This window comes from Protopterus annectens, chromosome 6.part1 (genome assembly GCF_019279795.1).
Source record: "Protopterus annectens isolate FY-2018-M chromosome 6.part1, PAN1.0, whole genome shotgun sequence".
Taxonomy (NCBI): Eukaryota; Metazoa; Chordata; order Ceratodontiformes; family Protopteridae; genus Protopterus; species Protopterus annectens.
The window spans coordinates 431,220,919-431,245,552 of record NC_056738.1 but is presented as its reverse complement, the minus strand read 5'-3'; the positions used below and the strand labels follow the sequence as shown (position 1 = coordinate 431,245,552).

Sequence of the window (24,634 nt, the reverse complement as noted above, 5' to 3'; positions counted from 1 at the left end):
GACTGTGGTATACTTCTAAACCTTATATTCTATAAATTTGTTAATTATAATTTAAAGTTTAGCTGCTCTCATTTTACATATTGGTGCCAGGGAAACCATTTCATTAAGACCAGGTAACTTGTTTGAATCCAAGACAACCTGCCAATAAAGTTCCCTGAACTCCACCCTGGTCTCCCACATACCACCTCTGGCATCTGTCTTTACCACATCAAGCACAATAAATTGAAAATTTGATTTTGTACAAAGGCAAGAATGTTTATACAATGCATTACTTTCTTTAGCTGTTCTAATCTCATACAAATGTTCATAAATGCGTTGTTTAAGTTTTCTTTCACTCTTGCCTATGTAAAATGAACCACAGAACATACATACTGCTAAATAAATAATACCACAGGTATTACAGTTAACAAATGAGTTTAAAAACAATCTCCTATCCCTATGCTTCAAGTAATAACTCTCTCCAACTAGTAAATATTTACAATAGTTACATGCCCCACATTTAAATAAACCTTTTTTACTATTGTTTTTGTTAATGGACGTGGTGGATTTCAAGTCCATGTGCCCCATTTCAAGATATTTTTTTATTGTTCTCCCTTTTTTGTATACAAACTTCAAGGTATCAGAAAAAATATTAGTTAAATCAGATATTTTGGAGAAATTTAACCATTCTTTCTCCATAATTTTTCTGACAAGACTAGATTGTCCATCAAAAGTAGTTACCAAACTATTACTATAGTTTTCAGTCCTCTGTTCTTTTGAAAAATAAATCGTCTCACCACCGCGACCTAGTATGGGGGCAAACCTGGAATTTCTAGCTAAAGACACCGATACCCATACGTAATGACTGAACGAGGATCAACAATACAGATGGAACGTTATGGTAAGACACCACTTTTTTTTTTTTTTTTTGTACCTTTAAAGCCTAATCTAAAGACTCGTGATTTGTTTAAATAATTGATGACCTCATCTGATCATGTGTGTTTGTATTTCAGTATTTATTCAATGTGTGTTTTTAAAGTTTTTGTATTGGTCTGAAGAAGTGCTCATTGGGACATGAAAGCGCTAACCTTTTTATTACAACGTTAATTTAATTTCAAGACTGTTGTGGTTGGTTCTGTGGACTTTACCTTTTTGTGTGTTATTGATTTTGTTGCTTCCATGGACATTTTCACAGTGGATTACCTTATTTCCTTTTTTGTTAAACTTTATTGTCATTTAGAAGTCGCACAAGTGCAAAAACAAAGAAACTCTGTCTCTCTGGACTCTATTTGCAGACAACATGCAGACTATTTTCACAGACCTTTACACATATAACACCTAGCTACTGCATCACGGACATGCAGGTAGACAGACTAATACGGCACAGAATTAGATACACATTTTAACATTTTTCACAGTGAACACTTAACTTACGTGATACTTTAGTATTGCACAGGTACTTAGTTAAGATATTGCATTGATCCCTGCACAGAAAGAGACCTTGGAGTATTGCACTATGGTTTAATTTATGAATTCACAACATGTATTGCACTGAAATAAAAATATTTTAATGTACTGCTACTGTCCTAGGTGGCTTTTATAAGTTGGTCATGGTGAATATTGCACTAATGAATTGGATAAGAATGGTAACCAGGTTAATGCACAGTTGAGACAAACTTCTACAGTTTATATTGTCCCAGATGGCCATCCTGGAGAGTAGGTGTTAGAGTTCAGCAGCCTGATGACGTTTGGGAAGAAGCTGTTCCTGAATCTTGTAGTTGTGCAACGTATGCTTCAGAAGCACAGTCTGTATGCAGGTTGAGTGCGGTCTTTAATTATTCTTCTGGCCCTGCTGCAACAGTTGGATTAAGTACAAGTCGTGGATAGGTGGTAAGGTTGCAGGCTGCGAACTTAAAACTTTACATTTGGTTTGACCCACATACCAAGCTGGAAACCTGCAGTCACATCCAGTAATATATACCATTCCCCATGGACTCGCGACTAACATTACTATTAGAAATGTTCTTCCGTTTATTTTAGTTTCAGCAAGATTTTAAACTTTAGAACATACTTTACAATGCCCATAAGCAAACCTACTCCTTAAATCTGATGTCGGAGTTCATTGCCTATGACCATAATTCAGAATTTATTTTAAATTATTATACTTGCTGTAAGCAAAAGTAACACATTTAGGAAAACGTTTAGCTACCACTTGATTACAAACTGCATGCCAATGGTCCCTAATAATACTGTCCAAAACAAAGGGGAGAGGTTAATATTTTGAAGCAGAAAACATTTTTTTTCTTTGTTTCCATATGTCTAGCAACAGCCCAGTTGTCTCATCCTGTACTGTATATTCGTATCTCTCTGCCTTCTAAAAGCCGTCTTTTAGCTTTATTCATTTGTACTGCTGAATATCCCCAGTTTTTGAGCCTATACTCTACCTCAACCAAGTCGTCGTCCTTTCTTAAAATTTTATCTGACATATTACAATTTCTCCTAAATTCACCATAAGGTAATAAGTTAACTAAGTGGGGTGGATGCATGCTGGTTGCATGTTTAAAAAAAGTCACTTTTTTTCTATATGATTTATATTTTGGCAACATTCTCCCCATCTACATATAATGTAACATTTAAGTAGTTGATACATTTTGCATACAAGTTTGAGTCTATGGTGATTAATTCAAATAAAAAAAATGCAAATGATCTATGTACCCTTTAAACAAAACTACATGCTTGGGAAAAAGAGTACATACATTTCCTTTCAGAAATCGCATAGATATAACACAAGTGGGAGCAAAAGATGCCCCCATAGCAGTACCCTTCACTTGTAAATTAACTTGATCCTCAAAACAAAAATTGTGGGCCAAACAAAACTGTAGCAGAGATATCAAAAATGATGTGCGGGGTCCCACCTCATCACATTTTTAACTGCCTCTAATCCCCACTTACGCAGTTTACTTGGTATGTAATGAGTTTGCATCAACTGTCACCCATTAATAAACCTCTCGTAAAATAAGCCCTTCCAAACCATCCAACAACTGTTTGGTATTAATGTGAGCAAGTACCTGTCCCAAAAAACTTTTTTTTTTTTTTTTTAATTTCGAAAAGTCTAGAAAAATGCCCACATTTTGCAAATAAGAGCCCATAACTGAAATGACTGCTCCACCAGGAGAATTTTTCAAATTCTTGTGCACCTTTGGAATAGCATGAAAGACCGGGTCAGCTGTTTATATTAAAAAAAAAAAAAACAAAAACAAAAAAAAACTTTTTGGTGTTTTGATGTAAAAAAAAAAAAAAAAAAAACCCAGTCTTTCCCCTATTTCCAAGATTTCCAATAAAACTAAGTTAAAGGTGGCTTTGGGTTATTAATCAATTTAGCATACTCCATCTGATTGGCCAACAAGTCTTTCACCATTTTAAAATGTTTTAACTTGCTCATAAATAACCCAGTTGCCTCTCTTTTTTTTTTTTATCTGCTTGTTTAAAAAACATACTCGTGCCTCACTTCACAAAGTTGTTGTAGTGCCAACCATTCATTCTTAGTTAAATTATAAATCTTCTGAGATTTCATATATTTTCCAAATTCATACTCAGTTTTATTACTTACTACCTTTTTTCAACTAAACTAATGTCAGGGGAATTTTTGGGTGGTACAAAAGTACTAACATAAAGAAGGGGAGGTAAACTATTTCCCATAAACCGCGCACTTTTTTTTTTTTTTTAATTACTTACATCTGTCAGACATTTCACTACGCATATGAAAATGGAAAAAAATTCAGACTCTAAAGTAGACCTGTTGAAAAGCAAACCATCACTTATTTCTGTTTCATCGTTGTTTACATTCACATTATTTTGTACTTTATGAAGCTACACTGTTAAATATAACTTTCTACAGAACTTTTAATGTTAATTCAACTAAGTAGGATTTCTTGTAGGAACAAGCTTTGTAACTCTCAAAACAGTCCTCGCTGCTGAACTAATATTCAGATTAATATGTCCACAGCCTTTTCTTCCCAGAGGGGGTGATTTTTATAAGTAAATTAAATGAATTGGAGATGAAAATGACATTTAAATTACTTCCTGATTTAAACCCCTAGGGAATAGGTTTTTTGAATATATTTAAATATGAGAACCGTATGTTTGCACAGTGCCTTGTTTCTTATGTTTTTTTCTTTCTACTACTGAATTCACATTTTTCATCCCAGGTATTCTCATAAGAAAGTTAACCCTCTTATTTTTGTCCCCTAATACATTCTAATAATATAATATTCCTTACTGAAAACTTAAAATTCTACTAAGTTTCATAACAGTAGCTTTAGGTGGAATGTAACTGCATACTACTGTCATTTTTTTTTCCATCCCTGCCAATAACTTCATGACGCCCCCCCCCCCCCCAACCAGTATCCTCTTTATGCCTTCTGTCACAATCTGTTGTTGCTTCTTTAGTTTTACTTTGTCCCTGATATTCTGTGGAATGTCTACCTCCGTCATTTTTGTCAAATTTAATGTGCTCTTTTCTATACAGATGTATTCAGTGTAACGTTGATATTTACACACTGTAATTTAACACACACTGTTTTTTGTCTATACCTTTTAAGTTCATTTGCATTCCATATTAATTCTGTCATTTTCATAAATAGCTGCCACTGCCACATAGTACAGGGTTTAAATCCAATTTACAGATATTTCATAGTGGTATCCTTTGGGAAGTCATCCACTGCTGCTTAACATATTGATAGCACACCCGTAAGAGTCAACCCAGTGATTGTGGACACACACACATAGTAATCTAATCTTCGACTATCATGTGTCTACAGTAGTGAGGAAATCGTTCTATCTTGTGCAATTTATAAACAAGCTTATGGCATTTTAGGTCGAAGTAGATAATCGTTCACTGTATTTGGCATTCATCAAACCTATCGGAGTACAGTGCCCCATTTGGTATGTACCTAACCAGGCACATCCAGTAATTGGAACACCAACAGAAGTTCCTCACTTAAAAGAATATAGGGTGTAAGTAAAGTGTCCTGTGCAAGCCTGGCTTTTAAGATCTTGTCTGACCCCCACCTTGCTGGACCTCCTGCATATCTGCGAAAGAAACAGCACTGGAATTGGGGCCTACATCATATGAGCGAATCGCACAAATTGCGGGTGCTCGTAATATCTAACGTACCGGACCTCAAAGTGCTTTTTCTGAGATCGCAGTACAGTGAAGAATAGGATATTTGCCCTTTCCTCACTGTAGTGTGATTTCGGAGTTGGAATATATAGTTAGCGGGGGATGTGGGTGGAGTAGCCCCCCACAATAGGAAGTTCGAGGTCCGGTACATTCGATATTATGAGTGTTCACAATTTGTGTGATTCGCTGATATGATATAGTCCCCCCAGAATTACCTTTTCTAAAGACTTAAACCTTGCCTGTGATAAATTGGATCTGCTGGTGAGACGGGTATGTATTTCAGAGATTACTACTACTGTGGAACAGGCTCCCTATCCATGTGAAGCAGAGTTTCTCCTTAATCCAATTCAAGTGTAGCTTGGTTAGTTGGATTGAGAACAAGAAATTTATCACTGGTTTGCCACCCTTGTCTCCAGTGGACACAGGTACACTATAAATGGTCCAATATCACAGGCCGCTACTTACTCTTACCAAGAGTACCAAAACTTGTCAGATTTTGGATGTATGGCTAGACTTAAAACGACCCTAGTGGTCATTAGCCTAATACACATCTGCAAGCTCACATATTGCAGACTGCAGCTGTCCTTCGTGGTTCACTGTTGCAGTCATCACTGTAGGGTTCTTCCTGCCAGCAGCAGCCCCCGATCGGCCAGAATCCCAAAGTCTGGATCGGGCGCCAGCTGAGGTCGCATTTATCCTGACTTCAATGAACCGGAAGGTATAAAGACCTCAGCTGACGCCATTTCCCCAGTCTTTCTTGCCGCGCGGTGCCCTTTGCAGTTCACTGATGCCGGTCGGCGTGTTCCTGTTTGTTTTTGGATCTAATCCCAGGATTTTCATTTTTTACAGATAAGTACCCCGTTGGGGAGGTATTTTTCTTGCTCCAGTCAGATGTCAGAAAAAGTTAATAATTGTATTTCTTGTGGGAAGCAAATACCTCATAGGAATTTTCACTCTTACTGTATTCCCTGCCTGGGTCCTGACCATGACGTTGCTAATTGTGTGTTTTGTGCTAGATTTAATCGGCGTACTATTCGGCATAGATATAACTTTGCCTTTTACTATTTTGGAAAAAGGTTTAATTATAACATGTCTTCAGATTCTTTTCCGGCTTCTGGTGTGTGTAAGAGGCGCAGGGATGCAGACAGGCCTCCGAGGTCCACAGCAAAGGATGTTACTCAGTTATTGCCAGTTGCTAGTTCGGTCATCAGTGAGGCGCCTTTGCAGCCCGTCATCCGCCTCTCTTGAACCAATTGCCTGTACCAACTCTGGTGTGGAGCTGATGGGGTCTTCAGAATTGCCAGGGACTGGACCTTCGGATACTGCTCCCTCAGTTGGGTCCGGAGCCGGTAGGCCAGTACCGGCTTCTGAGGGAGTTCTCAGGCCTTCACAGCTTCCTGTAAATGTGGATTCAGGTTTACATGCCAAGTCAAAGTTTAAGGCTCCAGCTAAAGTGAAGTGGCTAGCACGGGCACCTTTTGATCAGGGTCCTAGGCCTCAGAGGCAGATGCTTAGGATGGCTGAAGATCTCTTAACTATGATCAGGGGTTCTCATCCCCCTCCTGACCAGCCTAGATTACAGTCCGATTATGATTCTTCAGACCAAATTTCTGTTTCTTCTGCTTCTTCCCTTGAGCAGGATTATGCTTTTCCTCTTTGAGGATTCTGATGCTGAAGATTCCTTTCCTTCTGCCTCTCCTCCTGAGGATTATTCTTTTGGTGAAACTTTGCATGATATGAGGGTGCATTTTCACTGGGAAGGGCAGGAATTCTCTGAATCCAAGAAAAGGCTTAGGGATTTTCTTCTTCACCCACAGCATAAGCCTCTGGCTATTTCCCCCTGTATTGGACATTGATGATGTTTTTTCAGAAGCTTCTCTCTCTCCTGATTCTTTTCCCCCTACTCCGGCCAAACCGGATAGGTATTGTAGGGTTCTAGATTCTCATAAATTTCTTTTTAAAAATCTTTCGCCTGATCCGGAAACAATTTCTCAGGGTCCTAAGGGTGTTAAAGCGGCCTCTGCTAAATATCCTATTCCCTTTGACCGAGAGTCCAGGGCTTTGGAGAGATGGGGTAAAAAGGTTTATACTTCTGCTACATTGTCTATTAGGGCTTTGAACTGTCAATTTCATATGCTGAAGTATCAGCAATACCTTTTGTCTGTATTTCAACAAAAGATGTCAGCTGTGTCTATTGGTACGGATAATCAGGAGTTACAGGATTTATTGCATGCTATTGAACAAGTGGGTAAACATACCCTGCATTGTGGTTTTGATTCTTTGGAAGCTTCTTGTAGGGCTGCAACAACTGGCACTGTTATTAGAAGACATGCTTGGTTAAGAGATCAAAGCTTGCCGGATCAGATTAAAGCCAAACTTTCGGATGCCCCTTTGCAGCACGATGTTCTGTTTGGGTCCAAAGCTGAAGAGGTATTGAAGAAAATGGAAGACAAAGCCAAATCTATGCAGACGGTTAAGGATTTTCTACAAGTGCAAATTCCTAGATTTAGCAGGCACTGGCCAACTAAACCTTGGTCCTTTCCGGGCTCGGACAGGTCTCAGAGAGGCAGATTCAGGCATTCCAGAGGTAGGGGACAGTCACAGTCCCATTTTTGGAATAGGCAGTGGAGTGCCCCCTCTCCCAAGGGAGGTGAAGATAAGTCTCAACCCTACCGAAAACAGTCTTTATGACTCTCCCTTTCTGGTTCCAGGGGCTCCTCTCCTGGAAGCTCCTTTGGGGGGAAGGGTTTCTCTTTTTTTTATCAAAATTGGAGCCACATAACCCGGGACAAATGGGTTCTGGACATGGTCTCAAGAGGTTACAGATTTCATTTCCACACTATGCCAAAACCGAACGGTTGGCCAGACCTGCCAAATCATCAGTGGGCAGAGGCACAATGGCAGGTTCAGTCCCTCCTGGCTATGAGGGCCATAGAATTGGTACCAAATTTAGAAATGGGGCAAGGTTTTTATTCCAGACTTTTCCTGGTTCCCAGGAAGGAAAATTCGTGGAGACCAATCCTGGACCTCTCTGTACTAAACACCTTCATAGATATACCAAAATTCAAGATGCTCACTCTGCAGCAGCTGCTGCCTATGTTGGGCAAGAACGCTTGGATGGTGACTTTGGACTTAAAAGACGCTTACCTGCATATTCCTATAAGGCAAGAGTGCAGAAGGTATCTGCGTTTCAAAGCGGGCTCGAAACATTACCAGTTCTCTGTGCTGCCGTTTGGCTTATCTACTGCGCCCAGGGTCTTTACGAAGTGCCTGGCATCAGTAATGGCGTTTTGCAGACAGACGGGGATTCAAATTTACCCTTATCTGGACAACTGTCGTCTTCAAGCAGACGACAAAGACACTCTACTTCGCTTCGGCATTTGTGCAGCATCATCTTCTGTGCCTCTGGTTTCACAGTGAATCTAAAGAAATCAAATCTGGTACCCATACAACAGATTACTTTCCTGGGTACTCTTCTGAGTACTTCAACCCAGATGGCTTCCTTGACACCAGACAAAAAAGTGCAACTGGCTTCTTTTTTCCGACACCTGGCTTCAATGAAACAGCTGACTGCAAGAAAAATTCTGCAGGCTTTGGTTTACATGGCCTCCTGCATTCTGCTAATACCATATGCAAGGCTGCATATGAGGAAACTGCAGTGGTACCTCAAGAGTGTCTGGTTTCAGCATTACCACAGTTTGGAAATAGTGGTCACGATTTTGCCTTGTCTCCAGCGAGAGTTTCTTTGGTGGGCCGAAGCCTGTCTACAGAACAAGGGGAAGCCTTTTTGCCCTCCACCGACCAACCAAGTTCTGACAACGGATGTTTCAGATTATGCCTGGGGAGCCCACATGCACGGGAGATGTCTTCAGGGTGTTTGGACGAAGGAACAAACGCACCTGCACATAAATTTTAAGGAGATGCTAGCTGTACAGAATGCCCTGATAGCCTTCAGGGACCTTCTTCTACCAGAACAATTGTTGATACGGACAGAGACTACAGTGATGTGGTACATCAATAAGCAGGGGGGCTCTCACTCTTACCCCCTGTGCAGATTAGCCATGAATCTCTGGTACACTGCTCTGACCTGCAGTGTCGACTTACAGGTGCAATTCCTGCCAGGGAAAGGCAACACTCTGGCAGACGCCTTGAGCAGACGCATTTCAGATCCACACGAATGGATGTTGGATGTTCAGATATTCAGGATGATCAGAAAGGCTTAGGGATGTCCGGACATAGATCTCTTTGCATCCCTTCAGAATCATCAACTTCCAACATTCTGCACAAGGACCTACCACAAACTGGCATGGAAAGTGGATGCCCTCTCATTCAGTTGGAAACTCACCTCAGTATATGCTTTTCCTCCCTTTCCTCTTCTACCTCGGGTACTTCTGAAGATAAAACAGGACAGACCGCACATGATTCTACTGGCTCCCAATTGGCCTCGGCAATTCTAGTATTCCACTCGGATGACCTTGGTTCAGGAGCCTCCCTGGATTCTGCCTCGAATCCCTCTTCTACTGTCTCAACGAGACGGCCGGATACTACACAGTCATGTCAAGACTCTGCATCCAGCTGCCTGGTGGATCCAGGGTCTGTAAACACCTCTGCCCTTTCCAGGGTCTGTAAACACCTCTGCCCTTTCCAAACTGGTATTGGATGTAATCCTTGAAGCTAGACGGCCCAGCACTAGAAAATCTTATGCGGGAAAATGGAAAAGATTTTGCTCCTGGAGTCAAGTCCAGGGTGGTGATTATTCTGTTCCGAACATTCCTCTGATTTTACAGTATCTGACAGTTATTACATACGGGTCTATCTTTTTCGTCTATTAAGCTTCATGCTTCTGCTATTTCTGCACATTACGATACGGATCCTCCGAGATTTTTTTTTTTTTTTTTTTTTTTTTTTTTTTTTTTTTTTTCTTCCTCATCCGTTGCTTAAACAATATCTTAGAGGGGCTAAGAATATTCGGCCCCCTATAAGGGCTCCTGTTCCCACTTGGGATCTTAACTATGTTTTGGAGAAATTAACTTTGTCTCCTTTTGAACCTGCAGCTTCCACGGATTTAAAATTTTTGTCTTGGAAAACTGCTTTTCTTTTAGCTATTACCTCTGCTAGAAGAATTTCGGAATTGCAAGCACTCATGGCTGTGGAACCCTTCCTTATTTTTCATCAGGACAGGGTATCTCCTATGGACTAATCCCACATTTATGCCCAAGGTGGTTTCAGCAGTGGCCTTGAATCAGTCTATTCATTTGCCTACCTTTTATCCTAATCCTCAAAGTGAGGAAGAAAGTCTTTTGCACTCTCTAGACGTGCACAGGACAGCTTCATCTGTACCTGGACAGGACCAAGATATTCCGGAAATCTGATCAGTTGTTTGTCGCTTATGCTCCTACTGTTCAGGGGAAAGCAATCACTAAGCAAACTATTTCCAAGTGGATTGCCCATTGCATCAAGTTCTGTTACTCTTATCATGGCAATCTGGTTCCTGTTGATGTTAGGACTCATTCTACCCGGGCTACTGCTACTTCAGCAGCTTTTCTTTGTGGGGTTCCTACCAAGGATATTTTGGAAGCTGCTACTTGGAGATCTGTGCATACTTTTTCTAAGCATTACAACCTCCCTCTCTATTCTACCTCTAGGGCAGGTTTTGCTTCTGCGGTTTTGCAAGGTTTTGTGACCGCTCCCTCTGTTTCTCCTCCAGCCACCCTTTCTTAGCTTTGGGACTCAACCCTGACTGCAACAGTGAACCACAAAGGACATAGTACAGTTGTGTACTCTTACCATAAATGTAGATGTTAGAGTGTGTTCACTGTTGCAGTCAGGGTTACCCTCCCTCCTATCCCCTCTTTTGTTTTTTCCTTGAGTATTGTCTGTAATGACGTATTTTGGCTGCTGAGGTTTTGGGCATGTTTCCTTTTTAGCCTTTTCATTCTGAGCACCTGACTTCTGGGGCAAGAAAAACTGGGGAAATGGCGTCCGCTGAGGTTTTATACCTTCCGGCGCATTGATGTCAGGATAAATGCGACCCTAGCTGGCTCCCGATCCAGACTTTGGGATTCTGGCCCATCGGGGGCAGCTTCGGGGGCAGCTTCTGGCAGGAAGAACCCTACAGTGATGAATGCAACAGTGAACACACTCTAACATCTACATTTATGGTAAGAGTACACAACTGTACTCTCTCTTGAATATATGTTTCCATCTTGCATCACGCATGCAAACATACACTAACTGCCAGGCTTTCTTCTTCTCATTATCTTTCATTTTGCATCACATTTCCCCATGCTTTTCACTTCATTGAGAACATTAAAGAAACCAAAGAATCTAAATACATTTTCAAAAAAAATCTCCTTAACACCCAGCAAAAAAAATCAAAATTGTATGTATCCACTGCATGTAGGAGTAGATGCTCCAAATCAGCAGTTGCACCTGAATGTTTTACCTGTTAACCATGCTAATCCTTATGGTGGAGCATGTGTTTCCACTTGACATCTGTATTCCCCAAGTTTGATGTGGAGGAAAAACATTTTTTAGTAAACATCAACTTTTATCTTTAGGAAAGTACTCTACCCTTTATAAATTGTTCATAGTTAATACATTAAGTACTAAGGCTGCTTGGGGGTAAATTGCTTGTATAGCTATTCACTTCTTACAGTTTCAAACTTCATTTCATAATTTATTTATTTGTTTATTTATTTATTTATTTATTTTGCTTTTATCTTCACTGAACTGTGTGTAAGTATCCCCTCAAGTTATTTAGATGTACTTGGTAGATTTTACTCGCACACTGTTCAGCCCATTAGTTGCCTGAGTCTGCAGGGTGCTTGTCTTCAGGTAAAGCAGGAACCAGTGGAAAATCTTTTGTGTAATTACTTTGCAAATGTAAGAAAGAACTGCTACTTTCATTTTTTCATCACTTTAAACCTTTTTGGGTATTTTTTTTTTTCTGTAGCTCAAACTAATAGATTTTGGTGTAAAATAAGAAACTTCAAGTCAAACATCCAGGAGTAGTAGTTATCTTTTTAATTTTTGTGTATGCAGTACACCTTTACATTCACCACCAGGCTGCCAAAGAAAACCTTATATACATTTTTAACTTGCTTCTCTTTTGCCTTTCTTATCTTGCTGTGGTATAAAGGCTAAATACAGTGCAACTAAGTAGTACTTTTTTACTTTAATGTCATTAGTGAATACAACACTAGTTGATAAACTCCCCCTACCTCAGATTCAAAATGCTTCTGACTGCATACAGTCCAGAACTACTTTACAAAATAGTTTGTAGTTTATATCAGGAAACTTTTATGTACAAATTAGTTTGAACAAAAATGTGTTTTCACTTCGTCACTTCTTCAGTGCTTTCTGTGTCCTTCAAAATATTAATGACATAAAGTGGGATTTATATTTTATAGTTTTTACCAGATTAACATGTTAAACCTCCAATCTTTTTCATCCATTTCTGTTTGCAGAGCCCAGTTCATATGTCTGAACTATGTCTAGTGGAATTAGTACTTTGGTTTTCCCACCTGTTCACTAAATTGGCTTTTGTTGTGGACCTTCTTCCTAATCATCACACTCTACTCGCTGTTGGTGTGTGCTGGTACTTTTGTTCTTTCTTCTGTGTTTCTTTGGAACAGTAGAAATTGTTTCAATGGCAGTTTTCTCTGGGCTTTCTTACTGATAATGATCAAGCAGGTTCCTCTTCCATTTTGCTTCTTATTCTTTGCTAAATGCATCTTTCATAGCCTCTTCTGCTTCCAAAAGCTTTTTTGATCCTCAAGGAAAAATGGTCTGAACACAGGTGGATGTAATAACTAAATCTCATGCTTGATTTTAAACATCTTGATTGCTGTGATAAATTTTGTTTGTTTTTCACCTGGTGTATAGTGAGTAATCATTTTCCACAAGCCCTTTGTCCCTAATTTTTAATAGGTTTCCCTTGTGAAAACCGCGGTGGTACAGCAGTAGCGTTGTTGCCTCACAGCAAGAGGGTTTCCTGTTTGATTCTTGGCTGGAGTGCCTTCTGTGTGGAGTCTGCATGTCCTCCCCCCAGTCGAGTGGCCTCCGAAAGACGTGTGAATGGGCGTGCCTTTGCTGAAGGTTGGGCGTCGGGCTGGCAACTCTGCATCATAAAAATCGACTGCCAATCTTTAGCGGACCGGTATTCCGCTGTGGTGACCCCTAACCAGGAAAAGCCGAAAAGACAAACCACAAACCTTATGTTACAGCTTTGTTTGGAGCAGCTTTTTCTGCAGGAATAATTTGCACCTTTACTAATGTGTGGTTATGGTTGCTGATGACAAAATTTGGAGTACGCACCTGGTGCACCCACTCACTTGACAAATCTTGGCATGGAACACTAGTCCAGTTACTTTTGTACTTTCATAAATTTAATGCAGTCCACTCCTAGTTTCTTTGAAGCAGAACATCTATTTTTTTCTGCATGTTGTCTACATCTTTGTAGAAAGCCTTGTGCTTACCCATTCTTTCCTTCCTTTCACTCTTGATTTCTAGCTTTGTTAAATGGCTTATCTGAATGGATACTTAAAGCTTCTATTTTTCCAACTTTTTTTCATTTGCCTTCACATTCCTGCCTATTATTTTAAACACATCTGAGTGCATGTGACATTTTCTTGTAAGCCAAGTCCTGAGCTAAAGCTGCATTGTGAACTGCTTTTTTTGCCAAACAGCTGCCAGGTTCTTCAAAGGTGTATTTTCTCTTCTGGTCAGTTTTCTCTTAATTTTTTCTTTTTTTTTCTTTTCTGGTATTCAGGCAGTGTAATTAATAACTAACAAAATGTTTAGCAAAATAGATAATGTGCACTTTTTAAAAACAGCTTCTCCATTTGCTCACTGGAAAAACTCTAATCAACCTTCTGCTCAAAACAACAGACCTCCGAACACTTGCTGTCCAACAAAACCAAATTAAGGGATAATGCACTTTATACTGCCAATTAAGAGTGGAGAAACAAAACGTAATGGAATCCAACTGTGAAACTAAAGCTATGACATAGCAAGCGGCAGCAAAAACAGAACTGTACACAACCTTGTGCAAGAATGTTTTCTACTAAATAGATGCCTCTCAAATTTCTTGAGACTTGGGGATACTTAAATTTAGTTTGTAAAAGTCATTGCAACATATTGCTCGTAAATGCATTACTAGTGTGGCTATAATTTAGAATCGTAGTACAGATGAAAGGAAAAAAGAATGCTGTTTTTAGTGGTAATAAATAATTCAATATAAATGTGTAATTGTGAGTATAACCAGAAGACTACCACTATAGATGTGGATAGAAATGACTTCATAAGGTTAATGAAGTTTGTTGTGCTTACGTGACTGTATCGATGATATTTGTGTTCATTAAATTTATGTTCATTTAGTTTCTTTGTAGTATGAAAGCTTTTACTTTATCATATGATTTTTATTCTTTTCTCTTCCAGCATCATGCTTCGATTGTCTGTGGTTTGCAAAACGCTAGCAGGTGCCACTCAGTCTACAAAGGGATGCCTGACTGCAAGGGACCATGGTAATATCACTTTTTTCCTTCTGTTGTGTAGTCTTTCTGTCTTAAACCAGTTTTCTTTAGTGCCAAACCTTTTCTTTTTTTCTTGACCACCTCAACAGCTATCAGCAATTTTTCTTGTTCTTTTGATATTTAACAGTTGAAACCTTGGCCCTCTTCCCCACTGCTGTCTGATCAACCCCTTCGCAGTCAATCCACTTCCCCATCACTGGGGCAATAGTCAGCTGGGAGAGTCTGTCAATCAGGCAACCATCAGGGTGGTTTTAGATTTTTTCTTACCCTCTCTACCCACCACCGACCAGCTGGCACCAGCCCTTTCCTTGTTCACATGTCTTTTCGATCCCACCTTAGCCTCCCCCTGGCTCAACCTGACCCTTGTTTGTGGCTGCTGAGGAGATTGGAGATACTGGTGCAGCATCATACTGCAGCTAAATGTGCCCTACTCTCTACTACCTTGCAGCAGCCTTGTAAGCTGTGCAGGTCCTGCCTTCAAGAGGTGCATGTGGGCTTCCACATGAGCACCCTTCAAACTAAATGCATAACCTTTGCAATATTGAGCTTTCCAGGCTCTTAACTTTGCATTTGCAGCAAGCCTAGGCTGCTCTTTCCCCAGTGAGTAAGCAGTCATTCCCATCCTTCTCCTCTGACTCCTCCACTACCTGTGCTGCTAGTTTCACACTGGTCATCTGGAGCACACTAAGGGCTTTGTATCTGCACCACAGGGCCAGATGGGGATGATTTAAAGATTTTAGTACTTTTGAGTCATAGTCCCTGTATGCACCAGGCAAAGCACAGAGGAGGGGACGTGCAGAGAGTCGACTGTTGAGGCTATCTCTTCACTTCCACAAGGGGCATTCCCATCAAACAGCCCTGCCCCTCCCCTTTAAGTGCAAGAGGTGGTTTGGATGGTCCCCAACAGGGAAATGGCATCACCCATTGTGCCCTGAGTAAGCACAACCCTCACCTGCCCCTAGGAGATGTGAGTGGGCCATGCCCCTTCACTTCGTTCCCCCCTCCCTACCTAATACAGTTTGTGTTTTATCTATGTAAAATGGGGACAGCTTGAGATTATGCTTTGTGTGGACTTTTTTGTACAGAACTGAGACTAATCCTAGGATATAGCTTGTTGTCCCGTTTCTTATACTCTTATTACCAACTCTGGAGGCTTGACTGTTTTTTAAAACTGTAGGGATTTAGGCACTTAATGTCTTTTGAGAGGAATTTGCTGAAATCAATTTGGTAAGTGTACTTTTAGTACATTGTCGCAGTACCACTAGATACAGAGAACTGTTCATTTTCCTATGCATATAAAGCAAAGCTCCTCCCTAATGGTATTAAAAATGTAACTTGGAGCAATGGATGAAAAATCGCAAATGTAGTTTATTTTGCACCTGTATGCCTAATGGACAGGGGCAGCTTGTAAATGTTTGTGTACAAGCTTATATTGTAATTATAAAATTCCTTGGATGTTTGACATGTTAGCAGTAATTTGGAAAACTAAGTTTGGCTAGGCTTAAAATGGCTCTTGGGACAACAGCCTAGTTAACCACCTGGGAACAGATGGAACTTTAATTCTAGTATATACTGGGGGAGGGGAGCAAGTATAAAGGACTGGTCGTTGCTGTGCCTCAACAAATTTGAAGTAATCCCGGCGGTACTACTATGGACTTTTCTGACTCCTGTAATTCTCTACCATCCTGTTGGATGCTGTATTTTGTGGTTGGTCTGTATTCTGAATAGATACTGAACATCCACCTGAGCATGCTAGCAGTTTGCTGAACATTGCAAAAGTGAGACTGTGTAAAAAATATTTTGTTTTCTTCCTCCCTTTGGAGTATTGTTCATTGTTGTGCGAGTTTGAAATTCTCTACCCTTGAATTGTTGAATGGTGTTGAAAATGTATTTAAGCTGCCTTTCCTTGGTATTTTGCAGTGAGGGCTAGTAGTTTTAGTAACTTAAATCCTGGATTGTTAGCCAGCTATATGGTTTAGAGGGCTAAAACCCTGACTGTGACTTGGGCAACATGAGTTTAACAGCTTGGGCTGTTGGAAGAGCCAGGTGTGGTGTGGCCTCGTGCATCTTGTGTTGTTTTGACTCATTCTGGGTGGAGGGACAGGAAAAAGCACAAGCTAGGGCATGCCACCAAGTTGGTCCCTCATGTAGACTTGGGACATGTAGAGGGTGTTGTCAACAAGGTGGGGGCAAGACATTGAGAGAGTCGCATGCAGAAATGTGGTTTATATGCTTCAGTACCCATTACACAGCAAACTCCAACCCCATGGATATGTGCATGCAGGTGGGTGACTTGGATTGTACTGGTTAAATTCCCTCAACAGCAGTATGAAACACCCACTTAAAGCCTCCTGGGCAGCATCAGTCTGTTTTGTTGTTGTGTTTTTCAGTTCTCTGTTCTTATAATTGAGTTTTGCATTTTTGTAATTTTCTGTAGCTTTTTTTCTTTTTCTCTATTTTTTCTTTTTCCACATTCAGACTGCCCAGTAAGCAAATGCAAATAATTTTTTGTGTGTGTCTTTGTAGTAAGCACCCAGTATGCTACTTGTCCTGTATAAATTGGGTATCATTTCAGGAAGCTTGTCTTAGTTTTATAGCAAAAAAAAAAATGTAACCCCTTGACTGTTTAACACTGCAAATAGTAATTAGTTAAAATATGTTTATCTTGTATAGAAGATTCTGTTAAAATGATCCCTGTATCATTAGTGAGCTTTGATACATGTTGATTGTGTTTAACGTGTTTGTTAAAACAGTTTGCAGTATTGCTGTAATTCTAGTAGCAGTGTTAAACAAGTGCAAATGTGGTGAGTAGGTGTTTTAAAAGAGACTTTAAGCAATGTTCTTTAGGAATTATGAACTAAGACTCTCTTTAGACCTTAGAATTCCCATGGCTAATCTTGGATATCAATCACCCTTATTGGTGGCAAGAAAATGGTTCCATTGTACTACATGGAAGATTTTGTTATCATTTTGTGTGTAGTCCATTCCCTGGAGGTGCTTACACAAAGCCCTTAGTTTGGAGGGGAAAGGAACACTTCCTTGCATTTTGAATATATTAAGGTGGTGCTTCTCTCTTGGTGCTCTACCTGCTACGTTTCCAGAAATGAATGGCAGAGACTGATTGATTTTTCATTGTGTCTGAAGTTCAGAGCTGTAACTTGTTCATCTAGTGCCTGATTCGACTCTTTAATCTGGTGCCCCTCATCTGTAAAGCAAGGAACTTGCTACAGCTAAATACAGCCTGTGAGCTTCAGCAGTGAGAGAAAATGTATTCTTAGCATTTGTCTGAAATCCAGTACTGCACAAGACCACACTGAGCACTGAAGCACTTTCGTGAATGCAGTATCGGCATTTAGTTTGAGGATGATGCCCCCTGACCTCTTGCTACTGAGGTGGCTTCCAACTTTGCCCCACCCTAGCTATGTCTCTGCTGAAGCTGATAAATGTTTTAAAGGATGTTTGACTTGGTTTCTTATGTCTTTATTAAGTAATTACATTTTCTTTTGTAAAATGTGGGTTTAAGTGCAATAATAGAAAATAAAAGAAATGTGTGTGCCTCTGTGTCTCTGTATATAATTTTGATCCACTCCAGCATTATAAGCTGCTCAAATTCTGCCTTCCCTTTAACCTCACTTCTCCTAAACATTATTTTGCATGAACTTTTACTACAAATTTCACTTAATTCTTTGAAACATACTCCTTCCCTTTTCATTCATGTATTTTTTTCTAATTGCTGACTATTGTATAAGGATATATTATTTTCTTTTTTGGCACCCAGACAAGTTTTTAACTTGGTAATGTTTTGCTATGTCTAGGCAGTTGAGATCCTGTATCCCAGCTCAAAAATATGGTTTCTTTAGTTATTACCATTTGTTCACTTAGAATGTGATCCATCAGCCTTTGGTAATAGGACATTTATCCCAAAGGGTATTTTAGTGAACTTGCACAGCCTGAAAAGGGTAACAAACTGACCTCTCTCTTTCTGGGGGTGTCAAAGGTGATTGTTAATGTCCTTTATTTGGGTTAGTAGTTAAATATATGGCCCCACTCAGCGTCTGTATGGCTTCATCTGCCCCTGGCATGCAGTAATCATCTGACTGTGTGCGACTGTTAATTTACACAGAACCTGATACTCCCATATTTTTTGGCACCAGGACTAATGAGGCTCAGGATGGATAGGTTTCTGAAGTCTAACATCTCCTGGAGGTCTTGCCAAATGGTTTGACTTGCACTGGCATCATGTAAGAAGCTTGCTTTACAGTTTGTTCCACGTGATGTACCACATAGAGCTTTATGGTTAGATTCAGCTTGCTTCAGGTAAGAAGGATGAAACATGCATGTCCACAGCTTGTGGGGTTTGGCTTTACTGACCTTAGTGTAACCATAAAGACTTGAAGAAAAATGTCCTGGGCATTCAGAAGACATGTAGCTGCAACACTTGATGCTCTGAAGGGATCATTGACTCATTGGCATATATCCCATTGGACTCGAGAGAAAAAAAAAAAAATTAAGGTATTGCACATTGAAAACACACACGTGTGTGTGTGTGTGTGTGTGTGTGTGTGTGTGTGTGTGTGTGTGTGTGTGTGTGTGTGTGTATATGTGATGTATGTGTGTATATATATATATATATATATATATATATATATGCGCACGTGTGTGTGTGTGTGTGTACATATGTATGTAATATATATATATATATATATATATATATATATATATATATATATATCTATATCTATAAATAAATCTTCTTTCGGCTGTTCCTGGTAGGGGTCGCCACAGCAGATCACTTGATGATCATCGTGTTTCACTGTTGCAGTCATTACAATTGGGTTTTACTGCTGGCAGGCTACCTGCAGTAGGCCTGAATTCCAAAGTCTAGGTCCGGTGTCGGTTGCTGTCGCCTCTTCCCTGACGTCAGTGCGCCAGGGGTATAAAAGATGCAGCCGACGCCATTTTCTTCAGTCTTTCTTGCCGTGCGGTGTCCGAAGCAAAAGCAGTTTGCAAGTGCCGGTCGGCAGACTCCTCAGATTTTCGTGTTCGAATTGTAGATCCGAAGTTTTCATCAAAAGCTAAGTACCCCGTTGGGGAAACTTTTTTTTCTTGCTCCAGACCGATGTCAGAAAAAGTTAATAATTGTATTTCTTGTGGGAAGCAAATACCTCATAAGGACTTTCATTCCTACTGTATTCCTTGCCTAGGCCCTGACCACGATGTTGCTAATTGTCAATTTTGTGCTAGATTTAACCAACGCACTATTAAACGTCGGTACGATTTTTCATTTCACTATTTTGGCAGAAGATTTAATTATACGATGTTGTCGGATAGCCATCCGACCGCAATTCACAAGAAACGCAAAGAAAAGGACAAGCATCCGAGGTCCAAAACTTACGACGAGGCTTCTTCTAAGTCCGTCGCCGGTTCTCAGTGAGGCGCTTTCGCAGCCCCTGACGCCTGCTACTTTAGAGCCGCAGGCCGCTACCAACTCCCACGTGGAGTCGACTAGGCTGATGGATAGTCAAGGTATTGGTACCTTGGAAACTATTCCCTCAGATGGGTCTGGAGCCGGTGAGCAGGCATCAGCTTCTGAGGGTGTTTTCAGGCCTACACAATTATATGTAAAAACGACTTCAGCTTCAAAGGCAAAGTAAAGACAAAGAAACAAGTACAACGGCCACATGGACAGGCCTCCATGCCTAAAAAACAGATGCTCAAAATGGCCGAACACCTAATTACTTTGATCAGGGGTTCCCATCCCCCTCCTGATAAGAGGCCTAGGCAAGAGACGGAATATGAATCTTCAGATCAGGTTTCCATTTCATCTGATTCCTCTTCTGATCAGGAATACTCTCCTCCTCCCTATGAGGATTCTGATGCTGAAGAATCTATTCCTTAAGCCTCTCCTCCTGAGGATTATTCTTTTGGGGAAACTTTGCATACCATGAGGGAGCATTTCCACTGGGAGAGCCAAGATTATTCAGAATCTAAGAGGCTCGGAGACTTCCTTTTACTACCTCAACACAAGCCCCTTGCTATTCCTCCTGTGTTAGACATTGTAGATGATGATTTTTCAGAGTCCAGTCTGACTCCTGACTCCTTGCCCTCCAGCTCCTGTTAAGCCAGACAGATATTACATGGTTCTTGATTCACATAAATTTCTTTTTAAAAACCCTGCTGCTGACCCAGATAAATTTCTTTTTAAAAACCCTGCTGCTGACCCAGAAACTATCTCTCAGGGTCCCAAAGGGGTCAAGGCTTCTACTGCAAAAAGCCCTACCCCCTCTGACAGGGATTCTAGGGCACTGGACAGATGGGGAAAAAAGATTTACACTTCTGCGACCTTGGCTATAAGGGCTTTAATATGTCAATTTCATATGCTTAAATATCAGCAATATATTACGTCACTGCTTAAGCAGAAAATGTTGATAAATTCTGAATGTGCAGAAAACAAAGAAATGCAGGATTTATTGCATGCAGTTGAACAAGTAGGAAAGCATACTTTGTAATGTGGTTTTGATTCTCTAGAGGCCTCCTGCAGGGCCGCTGTTACGGGTTCTGTCATCAGGAGGCATGCTTGGTTAAAGGAACAGAATTTGCCTGATCATGTTAAAGCAAAATTGTTAGATGCTCCATTACAGCATGATACCTTGTTTGGTGTTAAGGCAAAGGAGGTGTTGAAGGAAATGGAGGACAAACAGTCATGGATTTCTTACAGGTACAGCCTTTAAGGTTTAGCAGACTCTGGCCTATAAAAATTGGTCCTTTCCAGTGTCAGACAGGCCACAAAGGGGCAGATACAGACCCCTAGAGGCAGATCCCAGCCCCAAGGCACATACAGGTCTAAGCAATGGGGTGCTTCTACCTCCAAAAGCGGAGAAGACAAATCACAGCCATACAGAAAACAGTCCCAATGACTTCCCCCCCTGCCTGCACCAAGCACTTACCTTCTGGCAGCACCATTAGGGTGAAAACTAGCACTTTTTCATCAAAACTGGCACGTACTAACCCAGGACAAATGGGTCTTGAACATAGTGTCACAAGGCTACAAGTTTCACTTTCATACCCTGCCAAGGGCACACCGTTTGCCAGACCTGCCAAAAAATCAATGGGCAGAGGCACAAAAGCAAGTTTCATCCCTCATGGACATGAGAGCTATTCAGCAAGTACCAGAGCAAGAGCAGACAAGGATTTTACTCAAGACTGTTCTTGGTGCCCAGAAAGGACAAAGCCTGGAGACCAATACTGGACCTATCTATTCTAAACACATACCTGGATATTCCAAAATTCAAAATGTTGATTCTGCCGCAGCTTCTGCCCATGCTGGGCAAGAAGGCTTGGCTTGTGTCTTTAGACCTAAAAGAGCCATACTTGCATGTCCCAATCAGACAATCATGCAGAAGATACCTCAGATTCATAGCTGGCTCAATGCACTACCAATTCTCTGCACTGCCCTTTGGCTTATCTACTGCGCCCAGGGTCTTCACAAAATGCCTGGCTCCTGTAATTGCAGTCTGCAGACAGAGGAATACAAATATATCCTTACTTGGACAACTGCCTCATTCAAGCAGAGAACAAGGACATTCTACTACAGCATCTGGCGTTTGTAAAAAGATTACTAACATGCCTAGGGTACACAGTAAACGAATATAAATCAAAACTAGTACCCTCTCAAGAGATAATATTCCTGGGTGCAAGCTTAAATACAACTGCCCAGATGGCTTATCTCACGCCAAACAAACAAAGGCAACTGACTACTTATTTCAAACTGTTGGCAACAAAGGCCCAGTTATCTGCAAATAAAATTCTGCAGGCTTTGGGCTTCATGGCATCCTGCATTCTGCTAATTCCATATGCAAGACTGCATATGAGGAAACTTCAATGGTATCTAAAAAGTGGTAGGACTCAACATTGCCACAGCCTGGAAACAATAATTACTCTTATTCCTTGCCTGCAACAGGAGTATCGATGGTGGCCAGAGGCCTGTCACCACAACAAGGGATAGCCATTCACTTTACCCGCAGCCAGGCAGACATTGACAACAGATGCATCAGATTATGCCTGGGGGGCCCACATGGCAGGAAGATGTATTCAGGGCACATGGTCCGCAAGCCAAATGCATCTACATATCAATCGAAAAGAGATGCTAGCTGTTCAGAATGCCCTTACAGCCTTCAAGGATCTACTTAATCCGGGACAACTACTGATAGACGGACAATACTGCAGTCATGTGGTACATAAACAAGCAGGGAGGAACACATTCCTCTCCCCTTTGCAGACTAGCCATGACTTTTGTGGGACACAGCATTGACTTACCAAGTACATCTGCAGGCACAATTCCTGCCAGGAAAGACAAATACTGTGGCAGACTAAGCAGAAAACTCATGGATCCCCAGAAATGGAAATTGGGTCCGCAAGTCTTCAGCATGATGATAAAGAAATGGGGGATGCCCGGGCATAGATGTATTTGCCTCCCCTCACAACTGCCTACTCCAGAAATTCTGCACAAGGACTTATCACAAGCAAGCATGGAAAGTTGATGCTCTATCTGTCAGTTGGAAAACCTTAGCAGTATATGCCTTTCCTCCACAGCCTCTCCTCCCCAAGGTACTCCTAAAGGTCAGACGAGAAGCCAAAAATGCTACCGATTGCCCCAGACTGGCCCCGCCAGCACTGGTACCCAATCCTAAGGAACCTGTCTCAGTGCCCAGCCTGGACATTCCCTCAAGTTCCTCACTTACTGTCCCAACAAAACAATCAGATCCTGCACAGCCAACTCAAAGACCTTAAATCTGGCAGCATGGCGGATAATGTAGTCATTCAAAACACCCCCCTTTCTAAAGTGGTGATGGATGTTATTTTGGAGGCCAGGAGGCCTAGTACCAGAAAATCTTATGCTGGAAAATGGAAGAGATTCTGTGCTTGGAACCAGGCACAAAGAATTGACATGATGGTACCAAATAGTCCTCAGATTTTACAATACTTAACTGAGATGCTGGACAAAGGCCTTTCCTTTTCATCAATTAAGATTCATGCCTCTGCCATTTCAGCTCATTACAATACAGAGCCACGTATTTTTTCTCATCCTTTACTAAGGCAGTACCTCAGAGGAGCCAAAAACTTAAGGCCTCCAGGGAGATCCCCAATACCTGCATGGGACTTCAATTATGTCTTGGAAAAACTCACCCTGCCTCCTTTTGAGCCAGCCTCTACAGCTGACATTAAATTTTTATCTTGGAAAACAGCTCTGCTCTTAGCAGTAACCTCTGCAAGACGAGTCTCAGAGCTACAGGCACTCATGGCTGTGGAACCTTTTATCATTTTCCATCCAGATAGGGTTTCTCAGAGTGCAAACCTGACCTTTATGCCTAAAGTAGTGTCCAGTGTGGCCCTTAACCAAACTATTCACTTGCCTACCTTTTATTCAAACCCACAGAATAAGGGTTAGAGACTTCTGCATTCTTTGGACATACACAGACAGCTGCGCTTCTACTTGGACAGAACCAAAGCTTTCAGAAAGACTGAGCAATTATTAGTGGCATATGCTGCAAGATCACAAGGAAAGGCTATCTCAAAGCAGACTATTTCAAAGTGGATAGGCCACTGCATTCGTTTCTGCTATTCACAACATGGCAAATCAGTGCCTAAGGACATTAGGCCACATTCAACTAAAGCAGCAGCCACTTCAGCAGCCTTCCTCAGAGGAGAACTAACCAAAGACATTTTAGAGGCTGCAACAGTTCAGTGCACACTTTTACATAGCACTACCACTTATCACTCTACTCTAAATCCAGGGCAGGCTTTGCCACTGCAGTTCTGCAGGGCCTCATAGCCACTCCTAATCCTGTTTAGCTCCAGCCTCCCAACCCTGGCTTTGAGATTCAACCCAATTGTAATGACTGCAACAGTGAAACACGAATATAGTGCAGTTGTGTAC

General features: G+C 41.0%; 1 protein-coding gene across 1 annotated transcript in view; it reads left to right on the top strand.

Moving 5' to 3' along the window:
• NDUFS1 (NADH:ubiquinone oxidoreductase core subunit S1) overlaps positions 1 to 24,634 on the top strand; it is a 1,309,138-nt gene that overhangs the window by 65,568 nt on the left and 1,218,936 nt on the right. Inside the window, exon 2 of the mRNA XM_044075860.1 lies at positions 14,603 to 14,688. Within this exon, the coding sequence (XP_043931795.1) occupies positions 14,607 to 14,688 (82 nt within the window). The 5' untranslated portion in view covers positions 14,603 to 14,606. The remainder of the gene's footprint in view (positions 1 to 14,602; positions 14,689 to 24,634) is intronic.